Below are 21,908 nucleotides of genomic sequence, written 5' to 3' on the forward strand. Positions count from 1 at the left end.
GTTCACCAAAGAGTAGTAAGTGTAAAGTCTGCCAGAGGGTTTCTGAGAAAGATTTCCCCAAGGAAAGAATGTTCCCCCTTCCTGCTTTGTGAGCAGGGAGAGCTTAGAGCTGTCTGCAGTCACTAGGTAACCCTGAGGCCAAAAAACCAATAAACTAAGGAAGGTGAATCCCTGGATGTCATCGCTGACCTGAATCAATCATAAACCTTCTATTTCCAAACTTCTAGTTAAGTAGGACTTATATATTTTATTGTTTAAGCTACTTCTTCAGTGAATTTCTTTTTTTTTAAATTGTGCTTTATATGAAGGTTTACAGAATAAACTAGTTTCTCATTCAACAATACACATATTGTTTCATGACACTGGTTGCCAATCCTGTGATCTATCAACCCTCTCCTCCCCTTCTTGACCTTGGGTTCCCCATTATCAGCTTTTCTGTCCCCTCCTGCCTTCTCGTCCTTGTCCCGCAGCTGGTGTGCCCACTCAGCCTCATTTTGTTTTATGATCTATGGCTGAAGAGTTTGCCTCAGGCCCGACTTAAGTACTGAGTTAAAACGTTGTCCAGGGGCCATACTCTCAGGGTTTCTCCAGTCTCTGTCACACCAGTTAAGTCTGGTCTTTTCTGGTGAATTAGAATTTTGTTCTACATTGTTCTCCAGCTTTGTCTGGGACCCTCTTCTTGATCCCCATGCTTCAGTGAATTTCTATTACTTGACTGAAAAGCGTATTAACTGATAACGGATAATGGTTCCCATCTTTTTTCACCTGGAAATACACTCCTCAGCCTTTTTTTTTTCTCCCAAGGCTTATTGGAATCCAGTATGCTAGGTAAAAAGCAGTAGTTGGGCAAAGACTGAGACAGGTAAGTACCCCATCTAAACAGAATGATTCAAAATTCCTCTAGCTATAAATAAGAAACTTACTGAGGGAACAAAGCAACATAAAGTCAAACTTCCCTAGTTTTCTAAATCATACCATAACCTTTGCCAATTAGAAAGTAGCAAATGGTTAAACATTTGTTCAAATTTTAAATTATGATTAATATGTTACTCATTAAATAAAATGTTACATTTTTAAGTTATAGGTATACTCTATAGAACTCCAGGACCCCGTTTATAACGACTAGCTGGCTCTGCCATTTACGGCCATTTCACATGACTTACAGCGTAAAATTAAGATGTTTACTGCCAAAAGTTCTTAGGTATCTGAAATTGTAACAAATATGTGTTTATATGATAAATTCCTCATGCAAAAAGTAATTTGCTATTGAAACGTTCCTACAGAAAAAAAGAATCTACTTTTATGATGTGGTTTCAGAAGTTTAAAATTAATATTGACTGAACCTTCAACTAAGAAAGGAGGAGGACAAAAATCTCTGCACGTCATCATCTTGTCAGGAATGAGCAACTTTCAGAAAGTGACGTGTTTGCGCAAAGGCCTTCTTTCCGGATTAGTTTGGTTCCGAGTTTAGGCTGGGAGTGGTAAAATGTATGTAACTTTTGCTGTTGAGCTAATTCATATTAAGAGTCTAGGTATGATAAAGAGGAGAGATTATATATTCTTCACAAGTTCTGTACAGGGTGTCATTGGCTGTTCCAACTAGGAGAGAGGAAAAAGAGGGAAGTAGAGGGAAAAGAAGGGGGAAGAGAAAGAGGAAGAGAGAGGGCCAGAGTGGGGTGCGCAGAAAAAAGGGTGGACAGTTACAACTGAGCCACATGTCTGATCACCTGTTCTAAAACAACTAAATCATTTCCCCACAACAAGAACTGTACACCAACAGCAAACATAAGAAATCAAACAAAAACCTACTCAGAAATGGTTTTTAAAAACTTAATTCTTACACACACACCTCCACACCACAGCCTTTGACTTTATTCCCGAACCACAAGCCGCTTTGTTTGGTGCACACCTTCATACATTCCTAAACATAGGTCTCTTAAGATCAGACTGTCCCATGTTATTCTGTAGTGTCCCTAATAGAGAACAAAGTACTGTCTATATATTAAGAAACAGTCTGTAATCCTTCTGAGCTAAAAAAAAAATCCACAAAATCCATTGCCATAGAGTCGATCCCAACTCATAGCAACCCTAGAGGACTGAGTAGAACTGGTGGGTTTTAACTGCCAACCTCTTGGTTAGCAGCCATCGCACTTAACCACTATGTCACCTAAGCATACCTATAAAAAGGAAAAAAAAACACCACATTCTCATATAATTTGACCAGCAGTACAAACTGGTACAAGCTCTCTAGAGAGCAAACTGTTTACTCATAAGAGAAATCTTAAAAATAGTCATATCCCTTGGCCCAGCAGTATTCCTGAGCATCAATTTTAAGATCTAAGGATGTAAACAAAGAGTCAGCAAGCAATGTTTACTAAATAATTATTTTTAATAAAGAAGTTGGAAATAATATGAACTATCCAAAAAGAAAAGAAACAGGTTAAAAAAAAAAAAGAAAAACCATGCACAACACAAGCAAACCAATGAATTATAGATCTATAATTGCTTATCTGAGATCCTAATGTCCAAATGTGTATCAGGATTTAGAACTTTTTAAACGTTGTAAAGGGAATACAGTATATAAATACACACCATATATTTCCATATTAGTATTTCTATAGTGAATTTATGAACACCTCAGTTACCTCAGTTTAGGTCAAGTCTGTTTCAGAGATGTTTCTGTATTCTACTCTGTGGATAAGAGATTATGACCCTGTACAATGCAACCATTAAAAATGATGACAGAGCTGTGAACAGAGCTTTCTCTGAATGCAGCCTTTTTACAAAAAAATATAATGCAGTTTTTGTGTACACACACAAAAAAGAAAAATTATGTGCATACTACATGCATATACAAAAAGGGCACATCAAAATATAATTAAAGGTTTCTCTAGGTGGTAGATTGCAGGTCATTTTTATTTTCTCTTTTTTGGTTTGTAAAGTTTTTGTTTTAGTGAAGTTTTCAATTAGTACTGTCTCGATGGCAGAAATGTCTTTAACATAAACAAATTCCATCAGTTATAACTCTAAAACTAGCAAAATTCCACACACAAATGGGAACTTTATAATTCACTCTAATTCCAAGCACGAACATTCATTTCGTCTACTTCAAACATACACCTCTCCACATATCCTTTCAGCAGATTTCTCTGCTACATCTTCCGCTTAATTCCTCTATGATCCCCTCGCTCTTTATACAACTTCTCATCTTTCTTTTTTTTTTTTTTTAACACATCACGCCAGCACTACCCTAACTGGCAATCCACAAAAGCTTGGTTCCCAATGCTGGGAACACAGTTGTGATCTGGAAGGTTTTAACAAAAGGAGTGTGTGTGTGTGTGTGTGTGTGTGTGTGCGCGCGCATGCGTATACATGCACAGTCCAGGAAATGGCCATTAGAACAGATGTAATTTTACACACACACATAAAATGTATAAATTATACTTAAGGATTTTTCGACATTAGTCCTTCATACTTTTTTGAAGTCAAAATGTCTGTTCCAATGAAATGGTAATTATGTCTGTGTGTTTTAAAGGCTCTTTCTTGGTAAAACGAAAACTTCGTATCACTTTACATTATACTGTTTGTGAAACCCAAGTCTGGAAACCACTGCTTCAGGACAGTTTCAGATGATGTCAATAAAATCTCCTCTGGGAACAGAGCAGTAAACAAAGGGCATGAGGACATTCACAGGGCTTCCATTCCAGTGGGAGAGACAGTAATTAAGTCAGGGAGCGAACATCGAGGGTAAAAGCGTTTCTTAGAAAGAGCACCAACCCCACTGCCGTGGAGCTGATTCTGACTCACAGCACCCCTACAGGACAGAGTAGAACTGTCCCACAGGGTTTCCAAGGCTGTCAATCCTTAGGGAAGCAGACTGCCACATCCTTCTCCTGTGGAGTGGCTGGTGGGTCTGAACCGCTGACCTTTTGGTACACAGCCGAGCGCTCCAACCACCAGCCACCAGAGCTCTCTATAAATGGCACAGCCAAGTGCAAAGTTCTGATAGGGAAAAAGCTTGGTATCTTCAAGGAACAGCAAGTAGGACTGAGAAACTGAAGTGGAGTGAGTGGTATAGATAGTATTTGCCAGGTAGGGAACATAATTAATCCGGCTCCTCAGCTTTTTCATTAATGGGTCCTGCAAGGTGTGGAAACCCCATTGCAGTAAACAATTTGGCCTATGGACCTGGTTCCTGAAAGCGTGACCATACTACCTGATGCCAATAAGTTAGGGCTGACCAGGCCGAGAGAGATCACCTTGGGTGCCCAATATGAAGCCTCAGGAGGCATGACATATTTATCATGGCTATGTGGTGAAGCCAATAAAAGGCCCTGGAAGAGAAAAGGCTCACTGGAGCTTCCTGGGTGGAAAGAGCTAACACCTGCTCTGAAGCACATCCCCTTGGAGCCTGGAAGCTCTTTGCACAGACCCCTCCCAGACCTCACCCTGTGTGCCTGTATCCTTTTTTCTCCTGAAGATAGTCCGCTCCCTGCACTATGCGTCATTTCAAGGAATTACTGGACCTAAGAAACAGGAGGGGCCGCAGAGCAACCGGGGTCTGGACTGATCAGGGAAGGAGGCTGAGATTCCGTAGGACGCAGCTGACATGTGGAGTGGGACTTGTTATCCACCACACAATCTGGCATCAGAGGTGGCCGATCTTAGTCTCCCTGGACTGGTTTGACACTGACTTACAGTGCCTTATTTTGAATATTTTGTAAATTCGTAAATCAAGAACACATACACGTAAGTATAGAAACACCTACAGAGAGCAAATAAAAAACATGTGGGTACTGCCCCATGTCACACTTATCTGCCACTGAAAAAGGTACACGAAAATATCTGTGCAGTCACAGAATTTTTAGAGGAAAGAAGTATCAAACTGTGATCATATCAAATCATATCTAGAGTGATAAAGACTTAAAATAACAATAGCAATGAACACAGGTTTCTACCTAAGAGGTCGTTTTACGGAGCTCTATTTCACGCATCAGTGAACAACTGGCAGAGTGAATAAACATATCAGCATCAAACATCAAACATACCTTGGGTGAGATGATACTCTCCACACTGCTCTCTAAATTACACTCGAACACATGGGCTTTGGTTAGCTTCTTATCCCAATGGGCCGCCAGCCAAATTTTGGCCAGAGGCCCTCTTTTACTGAGGACAAAATGTGCGTAGAACATCGTTCTGGTTGACTATAAGACAGGAGGAAACCTGAGGGAGGAAGAGTTGATTTAAGAACCATATGAGAATCAAAATATTTACTGAGACATGTAAGAAAACCATAAAAGTATAATATGCATTTTAAAAAACAATCTATGGGTTTAACTTTGAGAACAATAACTCCAGAGTATTAAGAGCTGAAGAGAAAAGGAACAATAATTGTCAAAGCACACGCATGCCCTGTTGTCATCTTACTCATGATAAAAGCCCCATTTTTTTTTTTTTAAATAAAAATTGTCATCAAAAAACTGTTCTTCCTGAGGTCCTATCAAGCATTTAGTTCCATTCCTATCCTAATTACTGACTATAGAAATAGTCTCCTTACTGGATATCCTCCACTTGAAGAAAAAAATGCCTAAGAGGAAAAACTATTCCGGCACAGATATTAACTAATTTGGAAATTTCCATTTTAGAACTCCTTTTAAAATCGAGATTCTTAGTTAAAAGTTTTGTATGATAATTGCTACTATGTTCAAGCACTGTGCTAAGCATTTCCTAGCCAAGCAAAGGTAAGTATATGGGTTAGATCCATTTTATAGGTAACTTAGATATATTGAGGCTTAAAAAGGTAGAGTATTATATGTACTCGTCTACTTACAATTTACATACTAAACCCACGACAATGATAAAAACCTGCTGCCTGCCGTCAATTCCAACTCATAGCAACACTATAGGAAAGGGTAGAACTGCCCCATAGGGTTCCCAGGGCTGTAATGTTTATGCATGCAGACTGCCACATCTTTATCCTGTCAAGCGGCTGGTGGGTTCAAACCACTGACCTTTAGGTTAGCAGCCAAGTGCTTTATGACTGTGCCACCAGGGTTCCTGTATGACAATGATACGTTATAAAATTTAACTTATGACTAAAAAGTCTTAGCAGAAATATACGCATGTTATTTACATTTTATTTTTCTTTCAGCAAGTCAATGTATTAATACATAAGAAAAAAAGGCAGCTTGAAAAGTCCAGTTTGGATAAAGTACATTAACTGTTGAAACTGGTGTCTCTCTTAGTATTAATTTTCCTCTTTCATATATTAGAACAAATATATTTTACCAACTATCTTTTCCTAAAATTTTCATATTAGAGTAAGGCATACGAGGCATACTTACACCTTACATGTAAAAAGAACTTAATTTTTAAAAGACCTTTTCATTTTGAAATAGAGTCAGAGGAAACTGCAAAAATACTAGCGATCTCATTTACCCTTCATCCAGTTTCCCCTAAAGGTGACATCTTACAGTACAACATCAAACCAGAGGACTGACATTGGTCCAACGTATGTATGCAGTTCTCGGCTAGTTTATTACGTGTAGATGTGTATAACCACCACTGTAGCCAAAGTACAGAACTATTCTCCATCACCACAAGGCTTGCTCTCTCCCTACCCCTTTACACTCACACCCACCCTTCACTCCTTACCACCTATAAGCCCAGGCAACCATCACTCTGTTCTTTTTATTTACCTTTGTCACTTCAAGAACGTTATGTAAATGGAATTATACAATATGTGACATTTGAAATGGCTCTTTGCACTCAGCATAATGCTCCTGAGATTCACCCAAATTGATCTGTGTATCAACACAGGCAGTCCCTAGATGACGAACGCGCTCCATTCCTAGATCTGTCTTTAAGTCAAATTTGTTCGTAAGTCCGGAAGGAACAGTTAGGTATGGTTTCTATCTAATGTCAGTCAAATGTTTGTCTCAGTATGCAGTGTACCTTTCCATGCGTAAAAACATAAACACTTCCAGATACACTCAAACATCTTTAACACGATAATACAGTAATAACGGTTTGATGTGCGTTGCGAATTAGCACCCGTCCATTAGTACGAACACTGTATGTACCTCCGATTTTTAATATAATAGGCTTTACGTGGGCTGCTTTGTAAATGCGGGTTGTATGTATGCGGGACATTTGTAACCTGGAGACTGCCTGTAGTTTGTTCCTTTTTATTGTTGAACAGTATTCCATGGTATGGATATACCATCATGTTTAGTCATTCACCCACTGAAGGATATTTAGTTGTTTCATTTTGGGTTATTCCAAATAAAACCAAACCTAAAAACCCACTACCGTCGAGTCGATTCTGTCTCACAGGGACCCTATAGGACAGAGTAGAACTGTCCCATAGAGTTTCCAAGGAGCACCTGGCGGACTCGAACTGCTGACCTCTTGGTTAGCAGCCATAGCACTTAACCATTATGCCACCAGGGTTTCCATTTAAATAAAGCTACTATGAATATCATCTACAGACTTCTGGTGAATATATATTTTCATTTCTCTGGGATAAATGCTTGGATGTGTGACTGCTAGGTAGTATAGTAAGTTTATATTTAGTTTTTATAGAAACTTTAACGTAAGCTCTATCAAAATCCCAGTGAATTTTTTAAACAGACATGGGCAAAATTATCCCAAAACTTTTATGGAAAGGCAAAAGAACTAGAATGGATAAAACTTATTTTGAAAAAGAAGAATAATGTGAGAGAATTTAGTCTACCCATATGTGCAAATGATTTTTGACAAAGATACAAAAGCAATTCAAAGGAGCAAGGGTCATCTTTTCAACAAGTGGTGCTGGAGCAGTTATCCACAAACCAAAAAAGAACCTCAGCCTAAACCTCGTACCTTATACCATAATTAACTCAAAACAGACTATGCACTTAAGTATGTAATGTAAAACTATAAAACTTCTAGGGGGAAAAAAACTGGAGAAAATCTTTAAGACCTAAAGCTCACCGAAGAACTCTTAGACACAACACACCAAAATCAGGATCCATAAAAGAAAAAACCAAATGAACTAGCCTTCATCAAACTAAAAACTTTTGCTCTAAGGATCCTGTTGAGAAAATGAAATGACAAGCTACAGACTGGGAATATATGAGATCACTTATCTGACAAGCACTTGATTTAAAATACATAAAGCCCTCAAAACTCAAGAGTTAAAAAAAAAAAAAAAAAGAAATCCAGTTAGAAAATGGACGAAAAATATTTTAAAAACACATCACAAGAGTTACTAAAGGCCAATAAGAACATGAAAAGACACTCAACATCACCAGCCATTAGGGATATGCAAATTAAGACCAGAATGAGGTATCACCACATACCTGTTAAGACAAAAAACCTAACCTGTTGCCACCAGAGTTGATTCCAACTCATAGTGACGCTACAGGACAAAGCAGCACTGCCTTTTAGGGTTTTCAAGGCTGTAACCTTTATGGAAGCAGACTGCCACATCTTTCTCCCATGGAGAGGCTGGTGGGTTCGAATTGCCAACCTCTGGGTTAGCAGTCACAGCTTAACTACTGTGCCACCAGGGCTCCCCAACCCAAAAACCAAACATTGCCGTCAATTCCGACTCCTATCTACTAATAGTAGCATTCATTACCAAATGCTGGTGAGGACAGAGAAAAGCTGGATCTCTCATATACTGCTGGACGGAATGCAAACTTTCTTTTGCAAGCTTTAATTTTGAAGATTCAGGGGAAATAAGTTAACATTAACTTTCATGTTTTCATAGAGAATGTAAATTTTCCTAAAATGAGAACATTGTTTATTGTACTTTCAATTACAAATTGTGCCCATTCTTTCCAATGGTGTACAGAAAAAAATGTATCAGTTAAACATATCACAGGCAAGAAATTTCATGTGTGTCAAAAGCGTTTGGGAGACTGAGAGGCAGTGTTTCAAGCGTAATGCAATCAAGTTGTCTCATCTCCATTTTCCATCACTTAATGGCAGAGTTCTAAACTCTCATTTTCTGAATAAGTGCTCTCAAACAAAGCAAAACAAAACACCAGGTGCTGTCGAGTCAACTCTGACTCACAGAACTGCACTCCATAGCATTTTCAATGGCTGTGATCTTTTGGAAGTAGAACACCACACCTGTCTTCGGAGAAGCCTCTGGGTGGATCTGAACCACCAACCTTTTGGTCAGTACCCGAGCTTAACCGTTTGGGCCACCCAGGGAATCCTCACTCCCAGGAGATCATTAATTCACACTAAGACCATTTTCTCAGAAGAAAAAACAAAACAAGGATTCACCAATTGCCTAATGTGAATTCTCTTCCTCAAATCTGGAGTTAAGAGAAAAACTAAGCAATACTGTACTAGCATAAGAATTCACTCTAGGGTAGAAGTATTAAGTAATATCTTAAAACCAAAAAACCCACTGCTGTTGAGTCAATTCCGACTCATAGCCATCCTACAGGACAGAGCAGAACTGCCCCATAGGGTTTCCAAGGAATGGCTGGTGGATTTGAACTGCAGACCTTTTGTTTAGCAGCCAAACGCTTAACCACTATACCAGCAGGGCTCCAAAAAGTCCCCTATAGGCCACTTTGCAGTGCTTTACATCAAAATATGCCTTCCATTATCAAAAGTGAACCTCCTGTGCTGCAAACCAGTGTTTTATTTCAAGCCTTAAAAAAATTGTTAGCACAAAACTTAGGCTACCCCTGTAGTTGTTAGTTGTCCTCAGTCGATTCTGACACATGGCAACACCATGTGTTTCAGTGTAGAACTGTTCCATAGGGTCTTCAAAGCTGGGATCAAAAGCATATCTCCAGGCCAGTTTTCCAAGGCATCACTACACTAGGTGGGTTTGAATCGCCAATCCTTCAGCTAGTAGTCAAGCGCTTAATACTATGAATAAATCCTACAGGATTTTATAGACATCCAATATGGCAGTGTGTTCGTAGAACTCTAGCTGCAATATCATACATGAAAAGCTCCAAGCTTCCTGTATGAAAGCAGACAGTTGTGCTCCAAATAAATATACGAAAAAATTCCTTAATATCTAGGTCCCAGAAAAATGCCAGTCACAGGACAATTATTAAATATGTGCTTAATGAGTTAAGCAAATGTGATACGCCAAGTGATCTCATAATTGACATATGTAAAAAATTCTGGAGATTTTAGAAATTAAAACTACTGGTGCTTCTCAACAGGTGTCAGCAGTTCAAGGTCAACACTTCAGCTGCTGGTCAAAGCACCATGACTAAAATATCCCAGCTATGTAGAGGCAAAAGATTCCTAAATAGATGCCTTCTTGGCAAGGGGGTGAGGGATAATTAAAGCAGAGTCGTACTAAAATTCATCTGGGAAACAATTAGCAAGAGGAAATGACTGTAAGAACTAGAGGAAGGCCAAGGAACAGTGGAGGATCAACCAGTGCTTATATTTAAAAGCAAGAAGTACAATCACTGCTACCTTTTAAACCAAATTTTCCTTAGTAATACCAAATTTTATTCAATCTTAAGAAAAGAATGATTAATATCTGGAGGTTCTGGAGACCCCAAATTCTGCTCGTCCTCACAAAAGATCTTAGCAAAAACTGTGCATTTGGACCAAAGCATTAGTTTAGCAATTTCCTGATTTCAGAATCAATTTTTCTAAAGCAGCAGGCAACTTTTCTTCCAATTGAGCCTAAGAAGATAAATTAAGTCTGATGTGAAATGGCAGAAAAGCTGGTAATTTAGAACATACCCAGGAATGCAAAAAATATACAATTTCTTTAATATCATTCCAACGTACCAAAGTCAAATTAAAGCTCATGGTTCTACAATGAAGTCATTCATTACTAGTATTTCACTCAATCCTCCAGCCGCTCCTTGGAAACCCTTTGGGGCACTTCTGTCCTGTCCTGTAGGGTTGCTACGAGTTGGAATAGGCTCCACAGCAACGGGTTTTGTTTTTTGGTTAGCAAGGTGTCTTAACTTCTCAGTACTGCTATAACAGAAATACCACAAGTGGGAGGTTTAACAAATTTATTTTCTCAAGTTTCTTGCTGTTGGTAGTGCTGCTGAGTCAGTTCCAACTCACAGAGACCCCATGTACAACAGAAAGAAACACTGCCCAGTCCCGCACCATCCTTAACAATCGTTGCTATGTTTGATCTCATTGTTGTTGTCACCGTGTCAACATATCTCCTTGAGGGTTTTCCTCTTTTTCACTGACCCTCTACTTTAACCTAGCATGATGTACTTCTCCAGGGACTGGTCCCTCCTGATAACATGTCCAAAGTATGTGAGACAAGTCTCACCATCCTTGCTTTAAGAAGCATTCTGGCTGTACTTCTTTCAAGACAGATTTCTTCGTTCTTCTGGCAGTAAGTTCAATATTCTTTGCCAACACTATAATTCAAACGCATCAATTCTTCTTTAGTCTTCTTCATCAATTGCCCAGCTCTCCCGTTGCGTATGAGGCAACTGAAAATACCATGGCTTGGGTCAGGTGCATCTTAGTCCTCAAGGTAACATCTCATAGTTTAAGAAGCTGTAAGTCCAGATTCAGGGCACTGGCTCCAGGTGAAGGATCTCTCTGTCCGCTCTGTGGGACAATCTGTCTTCTCAGCTTCCACTCCTCTGTCCTTGGTGATCTCCATGTAGCATCTTTCTTTCCCCAATCTGCACTTGTTTATCTCCATGCCTAATCTGTTCTTTTTTATATTTCAAAAGGTTTAAAACATACCCTACACTGATACTGTTGCATTAACATTAACAAAGAAAACCCTATTTCCAAATGGGATTACATCTACAGGTACGGGGGTTAGGATTCCAACGCATTATTCTGGAGGGACACAACTGAATCCTGAATCCATAACAGAAAGCATGGCAGGGTAGTGACTGTAGAAACTGGTATGACCTTTTTGAAGAGCAATTTAGCAACATCTTATGAAAATTACAAATATACTTCCAGTGGTCAATGCCAAAAATATCCTGGAAAATGTATAATATTAACAACAAAGAAGCAAGCACTGGGCACTGAGTTAATCCTCCTCTGTCGTATAAGCTAAATACTGTCCCATTTTACAAATAAGGGAACAGGAGTGGATAAGTAACTTCCCAAACGTTACTAGTATTTAACAGAAGTGGCACTTAAACTTCAGAGACCGCAATTCTAACTACAGCACCATGTTGCCTTTCCAGCATGGCTTTTAGCAGTAAAAGATCAGAAATAACCTAACCGACCATAAATAAGTGACTTTCTAGTAATTGTTACATCCACACAACAAAATGCAATGCAGCCTCTCAACAGTACATAAAACTTGTACTAATAATGGAAACTCTCCAAGATAAAGTGCAGAACTGGTGTTACTTAAAAAAAGGGGGGGGGGCTCTCTATATACATATATGTTTACAACCACTTGCATCACATAAAATATCTGTGAAGTACAAATGAAACAGGTGACATTTGCTACCTCTAAAAATGGGTCTGCAGGGAAAGGGAGGCCTACTCTTTTGACTGATTTTTTTTTAATTTGGGGTATACATTTTATATTCAAAATAAAATCTACTACACTGGAAGTCAAGATACAATTCTGTTTCCCGTTAACCAGGAAGTTAAGCTATTTAACCTATGTAGTTCAGTTTCCCTAACTATAAAAACCTGGAAGGTTGAAATCTGGTGATTTACTAACTTTGGGAAGCAACACTTAACTCAGAAAAGACTGGAGCTATCTCTTTGAGAGGTGAGGGGGGGGCGCTGTGTTAAGGGGGTACTTCCAACACGCTAGAGCTCCCCTCCCTTTTGGTTCTAACATTCTTTGACCAAGGGTTTTACAGTCAGCCAGTCCCATGTTCAGCTATCTCCTTATTCGTTTTATAATGGTGAATAAGCTATTTAACATCACAGTTAGCTTTTTCATCTATAAAATGAGGATGACACTCACGAAACAAGGTTATGAGACTTAAAAAAGAACAGTATGCCGAACAGCGCCTGGCACAGTGCAGATGAAAAGAGTAACTTGAAGAAAGTCTCACAGCAGCACATATACCAGTCAGCATGAGCATGCCTAACAATTCTGACATGGCAACATTTAAGAGGAAAACAATTTTATTTTTACCGAATCAGAAAATTTCCCTTCTGTATCAAACTATAAAAGATGAAACTTCTCAGAGGTTGTATGTTCTGTTAAACAGGAATTCAGCAGGAAAAAAAAAAATCTCAACTTTAAGAATAGGCGTAAGCTGCTCTAAGTGGAAAGCTATCTATACTAATGTGTAATTTTTACAAACACAAAAAAGACAGTAAAGGTGGTTCTACCATTGAAACACTATGACCATTAGAACTGCTGTCAGTGACGTCACCAATCTACGAACTGTTAAGGGATTCAGCCATTGGGTATAGCACATGCCCTCATCACCGTCCTTTTTAAAAGTTACCAGTTACCCCCGCATTTAACAAAAACATTTAATGACTCTACAACTTAATGGAAAGCTTCTCCAGCCTGTCTCCAAAATTCTGCAGACTTGCTCAGCGCACTGGCATTTGCACTCATTTTAGGAAAACAGGATTTTTTTCCCCCGAAAACCAGTTATTCTAAACAGTATAATGAAAGCAAGTATTAACTTTCGCTTGCAAAGAGAAGCCGATAATACACACAAGCCTTAACCAAAAAGCCTTAAAAACGCAAGCCCCTGTTTCTGAACGCTGCAGTCTAAAAAATCACAAGGTGATCAAACAAACCCTCCAGCTTTTCCTTCTTTCAAACTTAAAAGCCGCTAAGTCTGGCAGCACAACCCGACAATGTCACCCCACACTATCACAGTAGATCATTCGCAGGAAAAGAACACCAAGTATTTGTCACAAACACACACCTCCCCAAAGCGTTCTCTTGAACACCCAATACCCTTAACCGTTAAAAAGAAAAAAAAATTAGAAAAGTTAAGGGGAAAACCAATTACGCTAACTTCCTAAGAACCAGAAGTTCCCTTAAACGCGCACTCTAGTGCTCTGTTCAATATTTAATGTTTCCAACGTAAAAATTTCCTCTAAAAAATCAAAAAAAGGCGGGGGTGGGGGGCGTCAGCAGTCCCTGGCCAGGGGCCCGCCGCGCCCGCCACGGCAGGGCCCGCATTTCGAGACCCCGCAGCAAGCTGGGCGGACGGGTCATGCCTTCCGAGCGGGCACCGCGGGCGCGGGGCACACCGCCGCCTCTCCCGCCCGGAATCCCGCGTCTTCCCAGACAGCCATTTTTACCGAGGAGTAGGCGGCCCGGTCGCCAGAGCGGGCTCGTTCAAACCTCCTCTCCTCCTGCCCGGCCCGCGTCTCCTCCGCCTCCTCGGAGAGATCGGGGGCCGGCTGCCCGAAAAACCCCCAGAGTGACGGCTTTTGTCGGTTGTGGAAAGGACCAGAATCATTTGTTCCCGAACAAGCGATGATGCGTGCCCGGCCTGCGCGGGTCTCAGCCGCGGGCGGGCTCGGGAAAAGGGGCCTGGGCGGGCGGCGCCACCGCTACCGCCCCCGCCCCGGGGACACGGCGGGTGCCGCCTTCTCCCTCGCCCTCCCGCCCCCCAAGTCCAGCTCCCCGACGGCAAGACGGCGGGGAAGTGGTGGGGGGAGGGAGCCAGAGGGAAAGAAGGGCTCGGCTGAGTTTCTTACCTTGCTCTCCACCGGGAGTAGGGCCGGGCTGGGTGGCCCGGGGAGGGGAAAAGGGTTGGGGGAGGGGGCGGGGAAAGGGGGGAGCCCTTGTGCGGTGTAGCTTCGGAGCAGCTCCCGCCGCCGCCACAGCCACCTCCTCCTTTCCGATTCACTCAAACAAACAAGATGGCTGCCGTTACGCCGCGGCTCTTCCTGCCGCCCAAAACCTCGGTTCAAATCGGCAGGATGTTTACGGTCAAAATGGTACCTGTGCGCCTGCGCAGCCAGTCTAAGCCCTAGAAGGCGCGGCGCAGGCGCAGTGACGACTTCCTTTTCTTTGGACACACCCCCCCCCACCCCCGCCGCCCTCTGCCTGTGGGGCCCGGAACCGAGCAAGCACAAAGGTGACTCTTGCCAGAGGGTCTTCTTGTGTTGCAGAGGGGCCAAATGGCGCACGCGCAGTGCTTGCCAGGAAGTGAATAGCTGCGTTTCGTTTTATTCTTGTTTCTTTTAAGGGAGAGAACTTCGGTTGTGCAGTTTTGTGTGCACCTGAGACAAAAATTCATTTTTACGGCTTTGTGACGACGAGGCTAACATAAAAACGTTAAACAAACTTCGTATACGCAGGAGTTCATTCATTCAGTCAACCTGTATCTATAGAAGGTCTTCTGTGTGCAACACAATGTGCTCGCTAGGCTCTAGGATACAATGATGAATACAGTAGAAATAGTATCTTCCCTCATGAAGCTTGCAGATGACAGGGAAGCATTGTAACATTTTCACAAGTACTTGCTTGTGCCAGATGTAGAGGGAGACCTGATAGTGGAGAAGGAGGGGGAGCGGAAGAAGAAATTGGAGGAAGTCTTCTCTCAGGAACTGATGGTGAAGCAGGAATGTAAAAGTTGACATGTTGTAATGACAAGAGAGCTGGATCAGTGTTGAAAAGGGAAAAGGAACAGCATGTGCGAAAGTCCTGTCGTAGAGAGCAAGATGGGGATGTTGTTGTCAGTGTCTGTCTACTCGTCTCCAACTCATGGCGACCGCATGTGTGCAAAGTAGGACTGCACTCCATAGGGTTTTCAAGGCTGTCCCCTTTCAGAAGCAAAGTCCTTTCTTCCAAGGCACCACCCGGAGACTCCTAAGATGGGGATAGAGGAAAGGAAAGAAAGCCTGGGTGGTTGGGCACAAAGGGAAGCTTCCGTATTTTAGAAAGATCACCCTACCATATTGGCAGGGGTACAGTGGATGTGCAGATGCACTTGTTCAGTTGAAGCATACATATATATATATATAATATGGAAACCCTGACGGCGTGGTGGTTAAGAGCTATGTCTGTTAAACAAAAGGTCAGCAGTTCGAATCCACCAGGCACTTCTTGGAAACTATGGGGCAGTTCTACTCTGTCCTGTAGGGTCACTATGAGTTGGAATTGACTCTGGCAGCAGGTTTGTTCTTTTTTATGTATATTATATATAATTGGGAAATAAAATCAATAGGAACTGGTGACCGGTTCGTTATGGAGGTGTGGGAGAGGGAGTTGTATGGATGATTCCTGGGTGTAGGGCTTGCAAAATTGGATGAACTGGACTGTAGCGCCATCCATGGAGATAAGGCATATGGATGAGGTCATGTAAAGTTTTATGTTTGGTTTTGTTTTGCTGTTTTTGTCACCCATCTCAATGTCAAACTTCTATTTGCTCGCTCATTGGCCTCCTTACTGGCCTCCCACCTGCACTCTCTCATTAACAATAAAACTCCTTACAACAGGAAATTCAATGTCTGCCACTTTAAAATAATCTGTTTAAGTGTTGTTCAACTGCTAAATGATCTCCTAAAAGTAATCACTTGAAAAAAGTCTCCTGTCAGGTTAAGGGTACACTGCATGGTGAATCCTTCTTTGTTAATTTAAAATTTCAGTTTAAATCTCTCTCAGGTTAAAACTGTGGTGGGATGGATATGCATTGCCACTTCCTGTCTCTCCTACATTAAATTAGCATTTAGAGTTTTTTGTCTGTGAGATCATATATATTTCCTCTGAATTTGAAGAAAAGCAATACTGTTCTCCTAATTTCTAGTGACAAGTCTGATTCTAACACTTAGATCAACCGGTTTACTTTTTCTCTAAGACTTTTATTTCTCTGCACTTGGAGGATGGTTATGAACATGAGCTTTGGATTCAAATTCTAGTTTTCTACTTCAGCTGTCCTACCACGTGCAATTTACTTAACTTCTCTGGGCTTCAATTTCGTTATCTATACAAATGGGATAACACCTGCTTTTCAAGATTTTTGTAAAAATTAAATGAGTTCATGTATACAAAGTGCGTAGCATAATGCTTGGAACTGAGAATTTATCCACTCAATAAATGATAGATATTACTCTAGCTCCTTCTATCTTCTGAGTAATGAAATAGCTAGCAAGGTATGGAAAATATTTATCAAATATTCAACTTTTAAGAACATCAGGAAATATCTGGAATACTTTCAATGCCCCATCCTGACATACCTTGCTCTATGCATATTCTGTTCTAATCCTTATTAGAAACAATTATTCTCTCTCTGTCTCTCATCAATAATCAGTAGAGAACTCCCATAGAACTATCACTTCTTTCCTCCTTAGCCATTTGTTCCAACCCAATAGCTCTCTACTCTGAGCCCATCTTCCCATTCGTGGATTTCCTCAGTTTCTTTACATACAACTCAAGTCTAAGCTGCACTGAAGACATTGGTGAAAAACGAGGCTCCAGGAATTGATGAACTACTAATTGAGATGTTTCAACAAATGGATGCAACGCTGGAAGCTCTCACTCATCCATGCCAAGAAATTTGGAAGACACCTACCTGGCCAACCAACTGGAAGAGATCCATATTTGTGGCCATTCCAAAGACAGATGAGCCAACAGGATGTAGAAATTATCTACCAATATCGTATGTGAGTAAAATTTTGCTGAAGATCATTCAAAAATGGTTGCACCAGTACATTGACAGGAACTGCCAGAAATTCAAGCCAGATTCAGAAGAGGACATGGAACAAGGGATATCATTGCTAATGTCAGATGGATCCTGGCTGAAAGCAGAGAATACCAGAAAGACGTTTACCTATGTTTTATTGACTATGCAAAGGCATTCGACTGTGTGGAATGCCAATATTATGGATAATGTTGCAAAGAATGGGAATTCCAGAACACTTAATTGTGCTCATGAGGAACCTGTACATAGCTCAAGAGGCAGTCGTTCGAACAGAACAAGGGGATACTGCGTGGTTTAAAGTCAGGAAAGGTGTACATCGGGGTTGTATTCTTTCACCATACCTATTCAATCTGTATGCTGAGCAAATAATCCGAAAAGCTGAACTATGTGAAGAAGAACGGGGCATCAGGATTGGAGGAAGACTCATTAGCAACCTGTGTTATGCAGATGACACAACCTTGCTTGCTGAAAGTGAAGAGGACATGAAGCACCTACAGTTAAAGATCAAAGTCCACAGCCTTCAGTATGGATTACACCTCAACATAAAGAAAACAAAAATCCTCACAACTGGACCAATAAACAACATTGTGATAAACAGAGAAAAGATTGAATTTGTCAAGGATTTCATTTTACTTGGATCCACAATCAACACTCATGGAAGCCAAAAAAACCAAACCAAACCCGCTGCCGTCAAGTCGATTCCGACTTATAGCAACCCTATAGGACAGAGCAGAACTGCCCCCATAGAGTTTCCAAGGAGCCCCTGGCAGATTTGAACTGCTGACCTCTTGGTTAGCAGCCATAGCACTTAACCCCTACGCCACCAGGCAGCAGTCAAGAAATCAAAAGACGCATTGCATTGGGCAAATCTGCTGCAAGAGACATCTTTAAAGTGTTGAAAGCAAAGACGTCACCTTGAAGATTAAGGTGCACTTGAGCCAAGCCATGGTATTTTCAATCACATCATATGCATGTGAAAGCTAGACAATGAATAAGGAAGACTGAAGAATTGACGCCTTTGAATTGTGGGGTTGGCCAAGAATATTGAGTATATCATGAACTGCCAAAAGAACAAACAAATCTGTCTTGGAAGAAGTACAACCAAAACGCTCCTTGGAAGCAAGTGTGGTGAGACTCTGTCTTACGTACTCTGGACAGGTTGTCAGGAGGGATTGGTCCCTGGAGAAGGACATCATGCTTGGTATACTACAGGGTCAGTGAAAAAGAGGAAGACCCTCAACCAGAGGCACAGTGGCTGCAACAATGGGTTCAAGCATAGCAACAATTGTGAGCATGGCACAGGACCAGGCAGTGTTTCGTTCTATAGTACATAGGGTCGTTATGAGTTGGAACCAGCTCGACGACACCTAACAACTACAGCAACATATGCGTGTGGAAGCTGAACAATGAATAAGGAAGACTGAAGAAGAATTGATGCCTTTGAATTATGGTGTCAGCAAAGAATATTGAATATACCATGAATTGCCAGAAGAACGAACAAATCTGTCTTGGAAGAAGTACAGCCAGAATGCTTCTTAGAAGGGAGGATGGAGACTTTATCTTATGTACTTCGTATCTTATGTATCTTATGTACTTTGGACATATTATCAGGAGGGATCAGTCCCTGGAGAAAGACATCATGCTTGGTGAAGCAGAAGGTCAGTGTAAAAGAGGAAGACCCTCGAGAAGATGGCCGATTCAGTGGCTGCAACAATGCGCTCAGACATAGCAATGGTTTTGAGGGTCGCACAGGGCCGGGCAGCATTTGGTTCTGTTCACTATGAGTTGGAAGCGACTAGACAGCACTGACAACAGCAACAATTAATTCTTTCTGAATTTTTCTTTGATCAACTTCAGAAACAGTGTACAACAGATATTTTATACTTTGATTTTTCTTCACTTAATTTTTTTTTTATTCTGATGCAACTTATTTGACACCTACCACATTAAAAAAAGCCAAACCCATTGCAGACAATTTCATTCCTACTCATGACAACCCCATGAATTTCTAATATTGAAATAAATATTCCTGAAACTCTATCTGCTTGCCTTATTCTTCTCCTAGTCTAACTTCTCCTACTTATAATTTTTTCCTATGTTACAGAGAATCCTGTTTTAAAAAGCTTAGCAGTTCAGAGAAATGAGTCTACAAAATTGTGTGCAAATCTTAAAGAACTTTGCTGCCATGTGCTGGTCATCGATTTCTTTAACATTTTTTTCACAAAAAAAGTTTTGTATGTGCGTATCATCATAAAATAGTATGAGCTAAAAAGAACACAGCTAGTTTCCCCGTTGATGATTGTCCCAAATCATACTTGTCATCGACTAACTAGTCAGAAAGCCGAAGCAGACCATTTTCAACTGAAGGAAGAGTAAATCTGTAATTTAAATCTCTCCAGCCATGGTTTTTGGTGAAATAAAATCACAATTACTAAAAATTGGCAAGTGCATATTCACCAAATCTGTATTTCTGGATAGCAAAAAAACTGTTACCATGCTATCACAGGGCAAACTGAGATGGTTTCCCAAGGTGCAGCTGCAGTTGAGTGGCAAAGCAAAGACTCAAATCCACACACAGCTTCTGATTTTAAGTGGTATTTGCTTTATACTACAGCTAACTTCTGCAACAAGAAAATTTATCTTAACATTTTATTTAGTACAAGGAGATGAATGGGTATGTTGATAGGATGGGACTCCAAGCTGGAACAGAACATATTCGTTGTTCAAAGGAATTGAAAGTACCAAGTTTAGAGAACTAGTTGTATTCTATCTGGTGAAGTCCATGTGTATAGTCACCGTTTATGTTGGCAAAAAAAGGTACTCGAAATGAAGAGGTTGCCAATCTTAAAAAATTTTATCATGCGATCTTTAGCATTGTTTCTATCACCAAGGCCATATTTTCCAACTACCAATCCTTTGTTTCCAACTTTTTGCTTTCCAATCAACAGTAATTATCAATGCATCTAGATTGCATGTTCCATCAATTTCAGACTGCAGAAGCTGATAAAAATTGTCAATTTCTTCGTCTTTGACCTTAGTGGTTGGTGCATAAATTTGAATAATAATCGCATTAACTGGTCTTCCTTGTAGGCATATGAGTACTTCAGGACAGATCTTGAAATGCTCTTTTTGACGAAGAATGCAATGCCATTCCTCTTCAAGTTGTCTTTCCTGGCATAGTAAAAAAAACCCTATGATTGTCCTATTTGAAATGGCCAATACCAGTCTATTTCAGCTCACTAAGAATGAATAGCCTCTTTAAAGTTTTGGGTTAAGCAGAGAAAAATAGACTGAAAGTGGCTGTTAAAAAGATTGTAGATTCTGTCTTTCTTACAAATGTCAATGTTCCTAAAAGGGAGAGTAATGTTTTGATCACAAGGGGAATACATTCTAAGGACACAGCTTATAGTCAAAACATCATAACTTCATAGAAGTTGTATAAGGAACAGAGGGATTAAGGACAAAACATCGTTATTTGATTTATCAATTCTTAATACATTACATATTAAGTAATTGATGACACTGTGTGAGAGAGGACCTCATAAACCTTAGAATGGTAGATTTCATCTATACTCACACGCTCAGCTTCAGGCAGGAGTTGTGGAGTTTGGGTTATGGCTGTGCTCTGGGAGGGACTGCACATACCCCCGTCAAGGCTGATCCAAGTCTGTTCAGGCAGGTAGGTGTCAGCGAAGAAAAGTCACCAGAATTCAGGAGCTGACCCCAGGGCTGCTGGAAGGAGATGGTCTCTGGGCCAGATGGGAAAGTGAGTTTGTCAGGGACTAAGGTTGAGATGAAGGACGTGTGGTGACACAATGGTTAAGCGCTAGGCTGTCCTATAGCTCTGCAGGAGAAAGATCAGGTGCCCTATGAGGCAGTTCTAATCTGTCACATGATGTCACCAGGAGTCAGAATCAACTGGACAGCATCCAACAAAAAGGTTGAGACCAGAGCAAGCCATAGAGGCAGAAGCTGGGTCAGGGTCCATGTTAATCACCTGGACTTTTCTTAGAAAGTTTCATTCTGCTAACAACAAGCTCTCCAGCCAAGTGAGCAGTAAGCCCATTAAAGTTGGAGAAGCATCACTGTATGCCATCCTGCCAAGATAATAAAACCCCTGGTGGACCACTGGTTAAGAGCTCTGCTGCTAATCAAAAAGGTCAGCAGTTCAAATCCACCAGCTGCTCCTTGGAAACCCTATGGGACAGTTCTACTCTCTCCTATGGGGTTGCTATGAGTCGGAATCGACTAGATGGCAACAAATTTGGGGTTTTTTTTTTGGGGGGGTACTTTTAAGAAAAGAATTTCGATCTGTTCTGTTGCAGTGTGAGCTTCTGTAAT

At 40.8% G+C, this 21,908-nt stretch overlaps 1 protein-coding gene across 2 annotated transcripts in view; it reads right to left on the bottom strand.

Annotated features, from left to right (window-relative positions):
• Nucleotides 1-14,805, bottom strand: part of RAD21 (RAD21 cohesin complex component) — a 32,637-nt gene extending 17,832 nt beyond the window's left edge. The window contains exons 1-2 of one of the 2 annotated variants that reach the window (XM_010588466.2): nt 14,620-14,805; nt 5,049-5,223 (exon numbers count right to left, since the gene is read on the bottom strand). In XM_010588466.2, coding sequence (XP_010586768.1) covers nt 5,049-5,192 — 144 coding nt within the window. In that variant the 5' untranslated portion in view covers nt 5,193-5,223; nt 14,620-14,805. Of the gene's footprint in view, nt 1-5,048; nt 5,224-14,217; nt 14,377-14,619 lie in introns of those variants that run through there. The other variant, XM_003408446.4, reaches the window with a different exon arrangement.
• Nucleotides 14,806-21,908: the final 7,103 nt, after the last annotated feature.

The sequence above is a fragment of the Loxodonta africana genome, chromosome 14 (genome assembly GCF_030014295.1).
Source record: "Loxodonta africana isolate mLoxAfr1 chromosome 14, mLoxAfr1.hap2, whole genome shotgun sequence".
Lineage (NCBI taxonomy): Eukaryota > Metazoa > Chordata > Mammalia > Proboscidea > Elephantidae > Loxodonta > Loxodonta africana.